The 17,400-nt window shown below is 38.0% G+C and overlaps 1 protein-coding gene across 1 annotated transcript in view; it reads left to right on the forward strand.

Moving 5' to 3' along the window:
- The window catches only part of NEB (nebulin), a 229,466-nt gene extending 212,453 nt beyond the window's left edge, over positions 1-17,013 (forward strand). The window contains 13 exon segments of the mRNA XM_043991344.1: positions 1,491-1,583; positions 3,425-3,517; positions 4,655-4,747; positions 5,235-5,327; positions 6,930-7,022; positions 7,351-7,443; positions 7,764-7,856; positions 9,244-9,351; positions 9,450-9,633; positions 12,586-12,678; positions 13,352-13,498; positions 14,325-14,431; positions 16,158-17,013. Coding sequence (XP_043847279.1) covers positions 1,491-1,583; positions 3,425-3,517; positions 4,655-4,747; positions 5,235-5,327; positions 6,930-7,022; positions 7,351-7,443; positions 7,764-7,856; positions 9,244-9,351; positions 9,450-9,633; positions 12,586-12,678; positions 13,352-13,498; positions 14,325-14,431; positions 16,158-16,331 — 1,464 coding nt within the window. The 3' untranslated portion in view covers positions 16,332-17,013.
- The last annotated feature ends 387 nt before the right edge of the window (positions 17,014-17,400 follow it).

Here is a 17,400-nt window from a genome sequence, read left to right on the forward strand (position 1 = left end):
ATGCTAAAAATAACCTTAACCCTTGACAAATATCTTCTCCCTGTAAAATAACTAAGTACAAAAAAATGGAGGAAATGTTATCAAATAATACTTTAGATTTCAATCCAAATCTAATTTAATATATATACATTATCTGATTCTGGTGTGAAATTTTAACCATGGCTACTCTAGCATATATATATAATATATATATATATTTACTATTTCCCTAAAACAAAACCAAAAAAACAATGTACTCTGTAGTCTTTCCTGTTTTCTTATAAATAACAGTAGATGTTTCTAACATGGTGTTTACTTGTGCCGTGCAAGTCTAAAGTCTAACATTTTTCTAGTAAAGAAAAATAATTAGAATTTTATATGTATTCTCTGTCACCTTGTCGGACACTTTCCTTGTGTTTCACAGGTCCTTTTGGGAGAACTTGGTTCCCACTCATTATTCAGAATACTTCACCCAAAGATGTAAATCTCCAGGTCTTAGTCATTTGCATAGAATGACTACTACTACCATACACACAATGCTTATATACTGTCTTTCTTTGGAATACTTTGAGTTCTACAGAAAATATGTGGCTGATATTTCTTACTTTTCGCCCCCAACCCCGCCTCCCCGCAATTTTCTCTATTCCTAAGTAGGGAATTGATTCGAACCTGTCTTAGACATAGAATATACCCTCCCTTCGAGCTGTACAGCGCTTAGCTTAGCACAGTACGTGGTACATATTAGGCACTGAGAAATATGTATTGCCTGACTGACTACCTCATGATGTTATCTTTCTACTCATTAGTAATTTGTGCTCTATTTTTCTAAACAATTAAAGCAGGTAGGCATAGTGGAAAGAGCACTTAACCTGGAGCTAGGAGAGATCTGGTTCTGCCATCTACTATTTGTGTGACCTTGGACAAGTTATTTCACTTGTCTGAGCTTGCTTTTCATCATTTATAAAATAATGGGGGTGGGGGGTGGGGGGGCAGCTAGGTGGAGCAGTGGATAGAGCACTGGCCCTGGATTCAGGAGTACCTGAGTTCAAATCCGGCCTCAGACCCTTGACACTTACTAGCTGTGTGACCCTGGGCAAGTCACTTAACCCCCATTGCCCCGCAAAAATTACTTAATTAATTAAAATTAAAATAATGGGGCTGGACTAGGTGATCTCTTCCTTTCTAATGTTGACATCTCTGATTCCTGAGTCTATCAAGATAGTTGGCTAATGCACAGTCAAGGCATCGATGGATGGATGCCCTTAGCTTGGTAGCTGCACATACCCCAGTATCTATCTTTTTCTCTAGGAATGTATGCCAGAAACTGCTGTATGCAGAGATAAAAGCAATGATGAGATAAACTTTTAAATGGTCCAATGAGGGCCTTTTGTTTTATCTATTTGAGGGACTGCAAATTCCCCTTGAATTATAGTTTTTGAAGACAAGCCTGACCTGACCCATACATGGTTCTGTGCTGACTGTGATTGTTGATGCTTTTCTGTGCTATACAGGTGTTGTACAAAGAAAACCTGGGCAAGGGAACCCCCTTACCGGTCACTCCTGAGATGGAGAGAGTCAAACACAATCAAGAAAACTTTAGCTCGGTATTTGGGAGCATAAAAGTTCCCTTTAACCATATTAAAATCCCTTTTTTTCCCTTTTAACTTTTAAAAATGAAAACTTCCCATTCCCTGACCTTTCATGTAATCAACTTAACAAAAAAAAAAAAGAAAAAAATACTTCTTTCACCATCTGAACCTTCTGATTTTCAAGCCTCTTTACTCACCGTTTGTTCTTACCACTTTGTAATTTCTATAATTGTCCCTTAGTCTTATTAATTGGCTCCTTTCCTTCCCTGTCTACCATTTTTTTTGCTTCTGGAAGTTTTAAAGTACAGGTATCTTTGATTTCTAAAAATAACAGTCCAGGGGTCCAAATTGTCTTCAGTTTTTTTCTGTCATTCTGTGTTTCTGGATGGGAACTGGTAAGAAATTCGAAAAGGATTTGAAATCAATGTTTGAAAACAATCAACTGGTTCTTGCTCAGGAATGTCAGTAACCTTTACCTTGACCATAATCATGGTCATTGCTGACTGACCACAGAATACTAACCACAGTCTCTGGAGCAAAAAGTAGCATTATATATATATACACAAATATCAGTTAATGCTTAAGGTCGCAATCATTCTACTTTGGTAATTGTCCTGTACTATAAGCCTTTCACAGAAAGAATCCAGTTTCTTTTCATTTGTCCAAATAAGGAGGTCAAATTGTGGCATTTTATTTATTGTCATGTTTTCTTCATCATCATTGTTTTTGTTGAGAGTTCCTATCACACAAATGTACAATGAAAATTGGTTACAGGAACTCCTGTGATTATTGCTCCAGAGGCAGAGAATCAAATATCAATAAGAAAAATAGAAGTGGATCTTGTGTGGTGGGGGTAGCAGGGAGTGCGTTGTGGATGAAATTTCCTTCTTAACTCTAATTTTGATGTGATTTTCCACCCTAAAACTTCCATCCTCAGTAAAACCAACTCATTTCAATGATACCATTTTCCATTATTCTATTACTAACCATTGTTAATTCTGTTTATTTTTTATTGTAGTTTAATGTAACTTTTCTGGATTGTTTTGTCCATTGTGTCTTAAGCTTTTCCAAATGTATTTCTTTAATCAATGTTTGCTTTATTTCTTATAGTAAGATTATTATAAAATATATCTATTTCAGACTCAAATTATCCTAGTGCTTAAGGACAGATTTTTTTTTCATATAATATTAACTGGTACCAAGAATTAAAGTAAAATACATTTTTATTTCAAACATTTTGATATTCCTGAATTCACTGTATAATTGCCAACCATCCCCTTTCTTTTCCTTTCAAATTTGGTTCATTTCACCAACTATAATAAATTGAATCTATAAAGCCAATTGTATTTTTATTCTCAGGGAATATGTGCCAATATTTTCCCAAACCACAAATTTTCTATTTAACGTGTAACATCTTTGTGGTTTTTTTGAAATCACCATAGACTTTTCCTGAATTATTCCTGAGAAAAGAAACAATCTGTTTATATAATGTTAAGATTCAGGAGCTGAGGGGGCAGCTAGGTGGCGCAGTAGATAAAGCACTGGCCCTGGATTCAGGAGGACCTGAGTTCAGATGTGACCTCAGACACTTGACACTAGCTGTGTGACCCTGGGCAAGTCACTTAACTCTCATTGCCCCACCAAAAAAAAAAAAAAAGATTCAGGAGCTGAATCTCCAACAGGTAACGGTGATCTGACCTAGATCTTTACTAAAGAGAGGGAGAGAGTGAGGATGTTTATTTTCTCAATCTAATCCTTGAATGATGTCAATTAAATTCCCAACCAGATAGCGAAGAGACTTGTGCTGATTTATCACCTCTTCTTTCCCACCCACCCCCATTCTTTATGTCACACAGGTGTTGTACAAAGAAAACCTGGGGGCAGGAACCCCAATTCCGATCACTCCAGAGATGGAGAGAGTCAAACACAATCAAGAAAACTTTAGCTCGGTATTTTAAAAAGATAAAAAAAAATCCTCCTATTTAAAAATTTGTGGTGTCTTTTTGTTGCTTTTTAAAATTAATGGATTAAAAAGTCTCCATTCTTAGTCTTTTAAATCTAATCAACTTATCCAAATAAAATCCCTATAGCTCTTTTCCTCCTGACTAAAAGCTGCCATTTGATCTGACTTCCTTTAACTTGCTATTTTCTGGTTAAAATTTTGATGTAATCCTTCAAAGATCTTTAACTCTTCTCCCTGGCTTCAGAAAATAAATGTTAATTGCCCTCATTTCAAATTGTAAAAACTAAACTGCCAGCTATTTAACTGTCTAAATGGCTGAGATCCTCCCTTTTTCTGCTTTGGCAAACATAGATAAATGAAATTTGACCTCAACCTGAAGCTTCTAAAAAGTATGTCCTGGCAAGACACCTCTCTTTGGCTTCACTTTTTATTCTAACCTTATCTCTGTATAACTGTACAAGGAATTGGAGCCTGCACATCCAACATATATGCCTTTCATGGGATTTTGTAGATTAAATTTTAGAAACTTGTCATGAACATCTAATCTAGGTTGTCTTTCAAACGTGCCTAACGTGTTCATTTTAACCAAAAATGAAATACTACAACTTTGTTTTAAAATAAGATAAATTGAGAGAAAATTGCCCATGAATGTAAATCGCAATATGTGTGTATGCACCATGTCCATTTACTCCAAATTTCCTTAGTATGATCTATTATTGATATTTCCCATTTCAAACTCATCATCATGTTTTATTTTAATATTTCCTTTTACTTTCTTTGAATGTATCTTCCTATTATAACTTTCTGGAGGACTGAAATGACACTAACTAAATTACTTTGATGCTTATAAATTTACTTGATATTGCACAGATTGCATTGCTCACTGGGGCAAAAACAAAGACAAAAAACAAAACCCCCTTTATTTTCCCATTGTATTTCTTAGTTCTTTGTTCCTTTGAGTGTATTTTGTTTTTCAAATATATCAAAGGGATATTTGAGGGGCTCAAAGAAGTTTCCATTAATCTGATCTCTTCCTCTCCTTTACCCCCACCCCAGAAAAAAAAAATAGAGGAAGTGTGTATTGATTGCTGCTTTTCTCTGGATACCTTTTTGTGTCTCACAGGTGTTGTACAAAGAGAATTTGGGGACAGGGATCCCAATCCCCATCACTCCAGAGATGGAGAGAGTCAAACACAATCAAGAAAACTTTAGCTCGGTATTTTGCAAAGGAAAAAAAAAAGATGCCATTTAACATTATAATAAAATGAGCTCTTAACAGCTTTAAAAAATACTTGCCTTCCTTAGCTTTTTAATAATCATTCCTGTAGGGAGAGAAAAAAAGAGGTCCCTTCACCATAATACTGCTACTGACCTAATTTTTTCCCCTTTTAAAAAAACTTTTCTGTTGTTATTGTTGAAAGGGAGGGGGGTGTTTAATTTTTAGATAATAACAAATAACAACTTCATGCTCTGAATGATCACGATCGTTCAGTGGCCTAGAGCTCTTAAAATGGAAAAAAAAAAAAACCCATCTATCCCAGTAACCTCTTCAATTAAAACGTATTAGATCCTCATCAACCTCCTCATTCCTTACCTCAGATGCAATACCTGGGCATTGCAAGCAAACTGAACTGATGCGTAAAACTTACAGACCAAAGAATCGTATTCATTCCTGCTTTTCTGGCTGCTTTCTCCTCATGCAGGTGTTATACAAAGAAAACCTGGGCAAGGGAACCCCCATATCTTTCACTCCAGAGATGGAGAGAGTCAAACACAATCAAGAAAATATTAGCTCGGTACTTGGAAAGAAAAGAAAAACCCCAAGTTGTTTTTTTTTTAACAATTTAAAAATAACACACATTAATTCTAGCTTTAAAAAAAAAGAAAAGAATAAGAATAAGTTTGTGTGACTTCTGTTGTTAGCCCATTTGTTGCTCTTTCCTTTGGGACTATTCCTAACTTTAACATTATGATAAAAATATTGTTTTAATCCATAATATGAAGTCCTACTTGTGGAAATAACAAATTTTCCCATAAAACACTATGTCTTCTTCCCACACCTTTCCTTCCTACCTTCTCCCCAAAGTTCTCTTTGTTTTGATGGGCTTTGAAATTCTGGAAAAAGAGACCAAAAAAAACCTATTTCACCTGAGCATTTCAGAAATATTAAGGTTGAATATTTTGTGGTATTTTTTTCTCATGACTTTTGGCTTTTCATTTGCCTTTTGTCAGTTTTATACAAAGAGAACTTGAGGATAATAACCCCTATACGTTTCCTATAGAGACAGTGACATAAAATCACTAATAGTTTTAGGTTCTGGTGACTGGGGGAAAAAATGGAATTTTCTTCTGAGTAACATCCTAACCAAATGTGTTTGTTTAATTTTACAGTTTTATCTAAGTATATAGTCTATTCTTTGTTCTAGATATCCAAGTTCTTAATTGTATCTCCTTTGTACATTGGCTTTCTTCTCTTTTATGAAAGGACCAGATCTTTAGGCCTTGGAGCAGGGAGGGGGGAAGTACAATGTCAAATTCAGGGCTTGTGGCCCTCAGTGTTTATGGTGATGAGTTCTCAAAGGACTTGTCAGAATCATCCTTTCTCCCCATTACTATATCCATTATTTCCAAGCTCCCAGGAGGAGGGAAACACTGAGGTTTTACATCCCAACATTTTTTCCTGGTGGAATGGGAGCTACTTTTGTAAAAAGAATTTAAAGCCCCTCTCTCTTACTGAAAGTTCTATTTTAGAAAAAAGGGAAAGGGCACTTATAGATGATAGCAAGGAAAGAGAGGGGGAAAAATCCTTTGTTTTATATTAGAATTTGCAAAATTCCATCACAAAAATAATGCAAGATAGATTTTTTTCCCTTCCTCTATTTTTTGTCCATTGATTTTTTTCCAAGCTGACATTAATGTCCAGGTGACCAGTTCAAAGTTTTTTCCCCTATCTAAAGTAGTGGTACCCGGGCTTTGTAACATCTTAGGAGAAAAGTGAGGAAAGTCACTAAAAGAAGGGGTGGGGGTTATGACTCATAGGAAAAGGAGAAGAGCTCTTTTGTGGTCATTCAATCCCTTCTGGGATGAAGGGAATTCTCTGTCATCATGCATAGTTTTCTAGGCCCTTACTGTCTTGGAAAGTATTTGCAGATAGAATTGAGCCCCAAGATTCTAGGACAGTGCAACTCATCTTAGATATCTCTTAACACACCCTCTCCATCCTAACCTTCCTTATGTCCCAAGTGTTCTGCCACCCTGGTCAACTAAACAGCAGTGTGTGTGTAAGTGTGTGTGTGTGTGTATGTGTGTGTGTGTGTGTGTGTGTGTGTTCGTATGATCATTTGGTAACATGAATTCTCTCTTCTTTTTGGATTTCTGCATTCCATGATATCCTATAGGTTTTGTACAAAGAAAATGTGGGTAAAGCCACCCCAACCCCTGTCACTCCAGAGATGCAGAGAGTCAAACGCAATCAAGAAAACATTAGCTCGGTATTGTCTTGAAAAAAGAAAAGTGCTTCATATTTTGCAAAATAACCACTGCAGTTTGGTCTGCTCCTAACCTATCCCAAGTTGTCTTGTTGGGATTTCTCCCAGACACACCTACACAAAAATTACTACTGTACCTAAGTCCCTTTTGAGTATTACAAAAATGCTTTTAACTTGTACATTAACTTTTTAATAGCTCTTTTTCCAAAGAGCTGTTCTCACTCACAGTGATGGATTAAAACATATAACTTTTCTAAGTGGGATTAATTCAGTGATGTCTTGGTAGCTGCCCTCAGTGATCTTTGGATGCATACGTCTTTGTATCCCATAGGTATTATACAAAGAGGGCCTGGGGAAGGCAACCCCCACACCTGTCACTCCAGAGATGGAGAGAGTCAAACGCAATCAAGAGAACGTTAGCTCGGTATTTTGAGAGAGAGAAAAAAATCTTTGAAAGTAACGAGCCTGCCAGATTATTTTCCTGCACCTAATTCATCCTGTGTTTTCCAAACAACCTCTTCTCTGCATATCTCCTTTCCTTTTTGTTTTCCCTTAATTAAAAAAAAAACCTGCTTTTCCTTTAAAAAGAAATCTTTTGCTTTATGGAATAACATTTTAACAATTTCCTCTCCCAAGGTGCTTTCTTTTCTGCAGTGATCATACTGAACAGTAACCCCAGTTAAGCATTGTTTCAGAAATGGTTGTCTGTGTTCTGATATCTGGATGCTTTCTTGGCTCCCATAGGTTTTGTACAAAGAGAACATGAGAAAAGCCACCCCAACACCTGTCACTCCAGAGATGGAGAGAGCTAAACGCAACCAAGAAAACATTAGCTCGGTATTTTTTTAGGATCAAAAAAAAATGTTGTAACTCCAAGCTTGGATGATAACATTTTAACACTTTTATAATATGTACCTTCTCTAGTTCTCAATCTAAAACAGTCGCCCTAAAATTAACTTCCCTTTGTGCTTTTTTGGATTCAAAATGATCATACTAAGACATAACATTTTCATTCCTAGTGTTTTCTCTCCCTCTTCTTTACCTCCCTGCTGTATTTCTGTAGGGGGAAGGGGGTGACACTCTTATATAACTGCTTGTCACAAGTTGACTTCCTAACAGTCTAAATCTCTGACCTGTCCTCTGTGTTTAAGATAAAGCTGTGAAATGGGTAATACTCTGAAGGAATGCACTTTCTTTCATGTTACTGGCGTGATTCATTTTGTCTTTCAGTAACTAGGGTACTTGGATTTCTACATTAACATATTAATTATAAAATAAGATGAAAACTTTCTCCCACAGGAACAAAATGTTGAGAAGAGGAAAAAAAATCATCCTTTTAAAAAATGGTTATATGTTTCTTAAAGCCTTTTTAAAGAAATGCTCATTGATGCTTAAACCACCCCCTACAACATTGTTACTTCCCAGTAATAGTCCCCCAAGAAAAGTCTCTTATAATGAAGAAATGCATTTAAATAAAGCATTGGCCATTCTTGACAATGGTCCACCACCTCTCTGACAAGAACAGAAGGTCTTTATATCACTTCTAAGACTTAACCTAGGAGACTTTCATTTTTCATATTCTTTTTAATATGAAGAGCACTTGAGGACAATAACCATTATACTTCTGCTTATAAAGAGAGTGACAGAGTCACTAATAGGAAGGTCAGTTCCTAGTAAATTCAAGAGGCTAGTGCACCTTGTTGTATAGTCATAAGACTCCAAGCTGGTGTTCAAGGTGAACTCCCACAATTTACTAATTGTGACCCTAAACAAACCACTGAACCACAGTTCCCCTATGTTCCTTCTATGTACAACAAGAATACTATGACATTCACAGCACCTTTCACAGGATGATTGTGAATTTCAAATAGTATAATGTGTGTGAAATAACATACAATTCATGTTGGCAGATGCACAATTAAATTTTCAAGTGCTAGAAAATTATAAGGTAGACTATTATACTCAGATTAATTATCTTTAACTTCCTCTACCCAAAATTAGGCTGTCCCCTTTCCTCTAGATTTTTCAAAACCAAAACTAATCTCACTCTAAGGAAAAAGAGGTGTGAGTTCTCACCATGTCTAACCCTTGCCAGCAATCTATGAAACTTTGTTGTTGGTCATGGTCCCCCAGTTAGCTGCGTTTAGCATCTGGCATCCATGGGAAAGGTTTTAAGTCTCACAGGCAGCATGACACTGTGAACACAACTCATTCTCTTTGTTAGGTTCTATACTCTGATAGCTTCCGGAAACAAGTGCAAGGCAAAGCTGCCTATGTCTTGGATACCCCAGAAATGAGACGAGTGCGGGAGACCCAACGCCACATCTCAACAGTGAGTGATATAGTTGTTGGCAGGCTCAATTGCCCATTTTGAGATCTACTATGAGACACAATCAAATTGCATCATCTTTTGCCTTAATGAAATTTCAGGTGAAATACCATGAAGACTTTGAAAAGCATAAAGGTTGCTTCACACCTGTGGTGACTGACCCCATTACTGAGCGAGTGAAAAAGAACACTCAAGATTTCAGCGACATTAACTACCGGGGTATTCAGAGAAAGGTGGTGGAAATGGAGAAAAAACGTACTGATCAAGATCAGGAGACCATAACAGGTGAAAAGGCTTATAGACTCCTCTGCATCCTTGGGAGGAACCATAGATCTAACCCCTTCATTCGACAGAAGGGGAAATGAGGCCTAGAGGGGGGAAGGGACTTGCTTAGAGTCACAGTCACTGAATGGTGAAGGTGGCACTGGAACCTGATTCTCTTGATTCCCTATCTGATGCTCTTTTCTAGATTATTCACATCAGGCCAAAAGGCAAAGAATCAAATACTGGCAAATTTTGAAAGGTGTCACTCAGAAAGATAGCTGAAAAAATGTAAAGGCCAAGGTTCTAGATGTGAGGTTAACAAATCCCTGAGAATAATTTTCGTTACAACCGAAGCCATCTTGGTGACTGGCATCCTGTAATAACATCTGACAACAAGCCCATACAATGAATAATAATAATAATAATAATACTTAGCATTGGTATAGTACTTTAAGGTTTGTGAAACACTTTGCAAATATTATCTAATTTAATCCTCACAACAACCCTGGGAAGTAGGTGCTATTATCATCCCCATTTTACAGATAAGGCAACTGAGGCAGGGTCAGTTAAACATTTCCTAAGGACCTACTATGCTCTGGGTTCTGTGCTGAGTGCTGGGGATACAGAGAAAGGCAAAAGATAATCCCTGTTCCCAAAGAGCTCACAGTTAAGTGACTTGCCCACCGTCAAATCTGAACTCAGGTTTTCCGGAGGTCCAATGTTCTCTCTACTGTACCACCTAAATTTAGGCCTAATCCAATCTTTCATTTTACAGATTAAAAAAAATTAGACCCAGGCAGGTTTTTTGACTTCCGCAAAGTCACATGGTTGATAGGGAGCACAACCAGTATGCTCCCACATCCTCCCATGGTTCACCTCAGTCAATCAACAAGCATCATCAATAAACACCTACTATTTGCCAAGTATTGTGTTAGATGTTAGGGATACAAATGTACGTTGGTAATACATACTTACATGGTAATAAGGGAGACAAGAAGTGCATAGACAACTACATATAGAGAAGGGACATGGGGAGGAATACAAATAAATGCAAATTAGCCAAAGATGAGGCAGTTTGGAAGGATTCCCCATCCCCTGCTACTAGTAGTGGGGGAGGAGAGCCTGGGGAGGCTTTCCCTAGAAAGAGGCACACATATAAGAGAATGTTAAAGGTTGACAGAAGAGAAATCTTAAAGAAAGGGAACAAAGTGTGGGTTACTTCTTCCATACTTCAAAAAAATCTGTGCTTTTATTCTTGTGGGTCATCCTTACACAAACACAGAACCCAGTTGCCATGGCCCTTAGTACATTATTTCATGAATTGCTACAGCCTGTCGTGGCAAGAATCTCTGGATTTAGGAAGGCCAGGCCTTAGGGCTAGGACTGTACCCCCAAAGCCTTTACAAAGGCAGCACGTAATACAACATAAAGAGCAGCCTGGCCTGAAGTCAGGAAGACCTGGGTTCAAATCCTGTCTCAGATGCTTACTAGTGGTATGTCCCTGGGCAAGTCCCTTAACCTATTTGCCTCAGTTTCCTCATCTCAAAATGGGGATAATAATGGCACCTACCTCTCAGGATTGTTGTGAGGCTCAAATGAGATCATGTTTATAAAAGTGCTTAGCACAGTGCCTGGCACATAGCAGGCCCTCTATCAAGGCTATCCCCACCACTACCCCCTCAGGTATGTAGGACCTGCCAAAGCTTGTCCTTCCCTGGAAACAGCCTTCAGGGAAACCAGAGGCCACAGGTAGGGGGAGGATGGAGGACGGGTGAAGGGGGTGGGAATGGAGTCAGAGCAAGAGGATTGATGGATAAAGCCCCAGTGGAGGAAAAGGCTGCCTAAGTAGAAAAGGAGAAGCTTCCTTTAGTTTGTCATTTGCCCAAGTGACAGATCCTTTGACTTCCAGACCTTTTATATCCATCCAGAAAGAGGTTTTGGTCTTCGTGTCAGCAGTGTTCCATATACATTGTAGCCTCAGAATTCCTATTTAACTGAACTGACATTATTTGAAGATGTTCCTAATAATCAATAATAGCAATAATGACTACCATTTATATAGTCTTTAAGTTACTGAGAGCTCCTTACATACCTTCCTCCTCTACTAGCTGACATTCCCATCCCCCATTACAAAGGAGGAAGCAGAGGCTCAGAGTTTTAGTGACTTCTCCAAAAGGGTCACAATTAGTAAGGGACTGAGCCAGGACTCAGTTCCAAGCCTGACCCCAAAGGCACTACTCTTCCCAGCATAGCTTGCTGCTACATTCCCTCTTCCTTCTGTGAATGCAATCGGTCCGTCCCCCCCCCCCCGCCCCCCCAATCAACAACCCTTTATTAAGTGCCTACTGTTCTAGGCATGGAGGGTGCAAAGACAAAAACTAAATCTCTGAACTCAAGTTGCTTACTTACGTTCTATCCACAGGCATGAAAGATATACAAAATGCACAAAGGAAAGATAAATTGGGGGAAGGTACTAGCAAAAAGGATGGGAAGAATAAGCACTTGTTAGACACCTACTATGTGCTGGGCACTGTGCTAAGCACTCTATAGATATCATCTCAGTCAATGACTCGCAGCTGGGGAAATAAGGAAAAGCCTCGTGCAGAAATTGATTGTTGAATTCTCATTTTTTATCCATTCTGCTATCTGTTTCCATTTCTTTAAGGTGGGAGGGGGAGAGTGGGAGGAAAGAAAAAAAGATAAAAAAATTTACATGATAACTGTTATATATTTAAAAGGAATAGCAAGTTGTACAGAATAGATTTGCAGTTGCATTGCAATTATCTTTTTTATTATGCTATGTTATGAAAATGCTTGTTTAATTCCATTAATTAAAAATAAAAGAAATTTTAAAATTTTAAAAAAGAAATTGATAGCTGAATTGAAGGAAACTAGGGGCAAGGGTTTAGAGGAGGAAAACTGGAATAGTTTCATAGAGTCCATGAATTCCTACAATTTATGTTTCCCTAAAAGGCTTACGGGTTTGGCGTACCAATCCTGGCTCAGTTTTTGACTATGACCCAGCAGAAGACAACATCCAATCTAGAAGCTTACACATGGTTAATGGTAAGTGATTCTTTGAAAATGTTGGACATAATAATCAGGCAAAGTATTCCATTCTGTATGTCTCATAGATGCAGATGAAACTTGACAAACTTCTGCCATAAGAATAATTTTTTGGCGGGGCAGCTAGGTGGCACAGTGGATAGAGCACCAGCCCTGGATTCAGGAGTACCTGAGTTCAAATCCGGCCTCAGACACTTGACACTTACTAGCTGTGTGACCCTGGGCAAGTCACTTAACCCTAATTGCCTCACTAAAAAACCAAAACAAAACAAAACAAAACAACAACAACAAAAAACCCAACTAATAGGCCAAAAGCAATTCCTCAGCTTGATACAAGCTGATAAAATCTTTTATTCTATATATATCAAGGTGTTTTCCTTTCTTCTTTTTGTGCTGACCCTTAAACTACTACCCCTTCCTCCCATTTAAAAAGTAAAGAAAAAAGGAACAAAAACAAAGAATTCTTTTTAAAGGAGGAATACATCTACCAAGTAAGAAAATATCTAGTTAGCACAGCATTTCTTCTATCAACTTAAATTTGGAATAAGCTTTAATACCGTTGATGTTAATTGATGCTATTGCATTCAGATTGAGATTACTATCTATTTTTAGTCAAAAGAAAATCATGTTCCTTAAAATCACTTCTTTCCTTCCTTTGCCTCGCTCACATTAGTGCAAGCCCAGCGTCGGAGCCGGGATGCATCTCGATCTGCCAGTGCATTGAGCATCAGTGGTGGAGATGAGAAATCGGAGCCCTCAGAGGATCACCACCTTTCCCATTATAGCAATGGAGGAATCTTCTTCTCAGCAACCTCATCAGGTACTATAACAGGAATACGTGGAGCTTGGCAAGAGGGTTCAGGAAATATTTGGGCAATAACAAATTTGGTTAATTCTACTGAAATTAATTGATCTCTTTATTCTATTTCTCATGTGCCTATGCATGGTAAGCCATATAATTTATTTGCTATTCATATTGAATAGGGGGTCCAGAAAAGTTTCCTCAAAATCTTCTATGGAATAAAAATCTACAGTTTATTTCCATTCATATTGAATATGTGATTCAGGGAAAAACCACATATCTATAAGACCCACAAGTGGTCAACTCTAAAATGTATTTTTCACACTGAATGATTGGTTCAGGATGGTTTATTGAAAGCCAACAGAAAAGAGTTGAGAAACCGTGACTTAGGGAATGCAGCTAGTGGACTGTGATAAATATGTATAACCAAAAGTGAGCTGATTTAAAATTTTTTTTTTTTTTTTAGTGAGGCAATTGGGGTTAAGTGACTTGTCCAGGGTCACACAGCTAGTAAATGTTAAGTGTCTGAGGCCAGATTTGAACTCAGGTACTCCTGACTCCAGGGCCGGTACTCTATCCACTGTGCCACCTAGCTGCCCCAAGTGAGCTGATTTTTAAAATGAATAGAAAATTCATTATGTTGTGGTTTTGTTTTTTTGTTTGTTTGTTTCTTAGCAGAAAGAACTTAGATTTTTCTCCCTTTCTCAAGATTTTGGCTTTCTTGGCAATAGGAAAGGCAGGTGGTTTAGGTTTTAGAGAGGGAAATTCAGCTGTTGAAAGAACAGAGTCAATGGTTTGTGACCAACTTTCCCCTCCCAGGATTAATTGTTTCCCTTTCTTGCAGCTTACAAACATGCAAAGACTACAGAGCTTCCACAGCAAAGGTCATCTTCTGTTGCTACCCAGCAGACAACGGTGTCTTCTATCCCATCCCACCCCTCTACTGCTGGAGTAAGTGAATAGTAATGTTTGAGAATTATTTCTCTCCCAAATCTCATTGGTTGACTTTTATAAAAAATAATCAGAAAATCCTAAGATGAGGAGAAACCCTTAGAAGTGTTGGGGTTTTTCCCCTAGAGAATGATCCTTCTCAGTCACCAAGGCCCATTACATTGATATCAAAAAATCCTTTCTTTAGCAAATGTTGATCTCTTGTATTGTAGGTTCCTGAACATGTGTATGTGTATAATAAGCAACATATAGTGTATTAATATTTATATAGGCATAAGTATATGTTGTATTATTCAAAATAGGCTTCCATCCTCTGAATATAGTAGCATAAATCATTAAAATATGTTTGTCATTCAACAAACATTTAGGTGCTTACTATGTGCCAGGCACCACCAAATACCAAAAATAAAAATAGAGGTAGAAAGATAGGAGGGGAAAAAAAAAAGAAAAAAAAAGATAGGAGGGAGATGTGTTGCCTTTAGTTGGGCAAATGTGGTATTTCACATATAACAAAGTGTCCATTTTAGTCTGGGGGAACTGAACACTGATGCCCCTAACAATATTAGCTATTTGGAACCTGTCTCCAACTCCACATACATTACACTATAAACTCCTTGAGGCAGGAACTGTGATGCTTTTTTTAAACTGAATCCCTAGCATTTAGCCCAAGACCTGGCATCTAAGTGCTTAATAAATATTTTTAATTAAACATTGGAGAGACTCAATAACTATTTCCTTAACACATGAATGAATAAGGTCATTAATATTTAGTTAGCCAGTATGAAATGAGTGACTTAAAAATAAATGTGGGTTGGGGGCAGCTAGGTGGCGCAGTAGATAAAGCACTGGCCCTGGATTCAGGAGGACCTGAGTTCAAATCCAGCCTCAGACACTTGACACTAGCTGTGTGACCTTGGGCAAGTCACTGAACCCTCATTGCCCTGCCCAAAAAATAAATAAATAAATAAATGTGGGCTAACAATGAAAATTTTGCTCATTAATGCACACTTTAAAAGCTCTAAAGATGGGAGAGAATATACACTAATTTTAAAAAACAGCTAGCATTTATATGGTAACTACTATGTGCTAGTCACTGTGCTTTATAAACTTTATCTAATATGATCCTCACAACAATCCTGGGAGGTAGATGCTATCATTATCCCCATTTTACAGTTAAGGAAACTGAGGCAAACAGAAGTTAAACTTGCCCAAGGTCATACAGTTAATCTGAGGCAGCATTTGAATTCAGGTCTTCCTGGATCCAGGCCCAGCAGTCTAACCACTGAACCACCATCTGCTTTAAAATATAGCAGTCCTAGGGCAGCTAGGTGGAACAGTGGATAAAGCACCAACCCTGGATTCAGGAGGACCTGAGTTCAAATGTGGTCTCAGACACTTGACACTTACTAGCTGTGTGATCCTGGGCAAGTCACAACCCTCATTGTCACGCAAAAAATATAGATAGATAGATAGATAGATAGATAGATAGATAGATAGATAGATAGATAAGACAGAAAGACATACAGCAGTCCTGTAGCAATGTTTCAAAGGTCTGATCTCTGCTCCAAAAGGAAGAAAAGATGGTTTCACATATTGCCTTTTGCCTTTTAAGGAATGGATGTGTTAAACTTCTTGACAAATCACAGTTATATAATCTGTCTCCTGAATTAGCCAATCAATAATGTGCTTTTCTCCCCTTCCCCCCCCCCCCCCATGCCTCGAACAGAAAACCTTCCGAGCCATGTATGACTACATGGCTGCTGATGCGGATGAAGTGTCCTTCAAAGATGGCGATGCCATTGTCAATGTTCAAGCTATTGATGAAGGCTGGATGTATGGCACCGTGCAGAGGACAGGCAGGACTGGGATGCTCCCAGCTAACTACGTGGAAGCCATTTAACCATGTAATGCCACTGTTTAGGGCCTCCAACCATGGCCCCTCTATCCTATCATAGTCCATGATTACCTGGAGACTTCCAGAATGTCTTATTGTTTTTCCCTGCTGATTTAGTTTTATGATGAGTTGTTTCTTGATCCTTTTCTCTGTAGAATTATGGAGATTTTCCAAAATTATCCATTCAAACAAATGACAAACATCAATCTTGCTCATCATTAAACCAGAAACATTTTCTGCAACCCTAGCTGGACTTGCATAAACATTTTATGGACAATGTAATTCAAACTTGTCGTTTAAGCATAAATTTTTACATTGGAAAAATTGTCAACTGGCGATTTGGGGTTTTTTGAAAAATGAAATTTTCAAACAAATTTTGGTTTGAAATGAGTTGAACTTCAGAAAATTCAACAAATAAAAAAAGGCTACTGCTGTGTCAGATTATTGGCTTTCCTTGTCCTGACACCTAGCCTTTTCGCCATTGTGGGAAAATGTTTTACTTTATTCTTTTTTGTAAGCAAGAACATTAAGTCAAAATAACCACAAGGCAAATGCAGAAAGAAGCCCCTTTCCTCTTTTCCTTCTTCTTGCTTACTGAATGCTAATGCATGCATCTTTTCAGCCAGGTGTTCTGGGGCATAAAGCTTATATCCTCTGTAAATTAGTAATAAAGTTCACACTTCTGCAACCAACTTGGCTGATTTAATTGGGAACGCTGGGGGAAGGGAGGGGCTTCACAGAAGAATTCAAGGAGCCAATGAGGTGAAACAATAGGACCTTTCCTTGGCATACTTAACTCACAAGGGTTGGGCCCATGGTGCTGAATAGACAGAGAGATGGCCTCGGAGTCAGGAAGATCTGGGTTCATGTCTCCCATCTTCTAACTTCTCACGTGACACCACTCAGTGCTACAGGTGATTCTCCAAGACTGAAAGGGGCAGAGATGATGACCTGTATTGGTGGAGGAAAGAAATGAGGTAAGGAAGAGAAATAAATATCTATACAGTGCCTACTGTGTGCCAGGCACTAAGTGCTGTTTGCAAATATCTCATTTGTACCTCACAAGAACCCTGTG

This window comes from Dromiciops gliroides, chromosome 3, assembly GCF_019393635.1.
Source record: "Dromiciops gliroides isolate mDroGli1 chromosome 3, mDroGli1.pri, whole genome shotgun sequence".
NCBI classification, from domain to species: domain Eukaryota; kingdom Metazoa; phylum Chordata; class Mammalia; order Microbiotheria; family Microbiotheriidae; genus Dromiciops; species Dromiciops gliroides.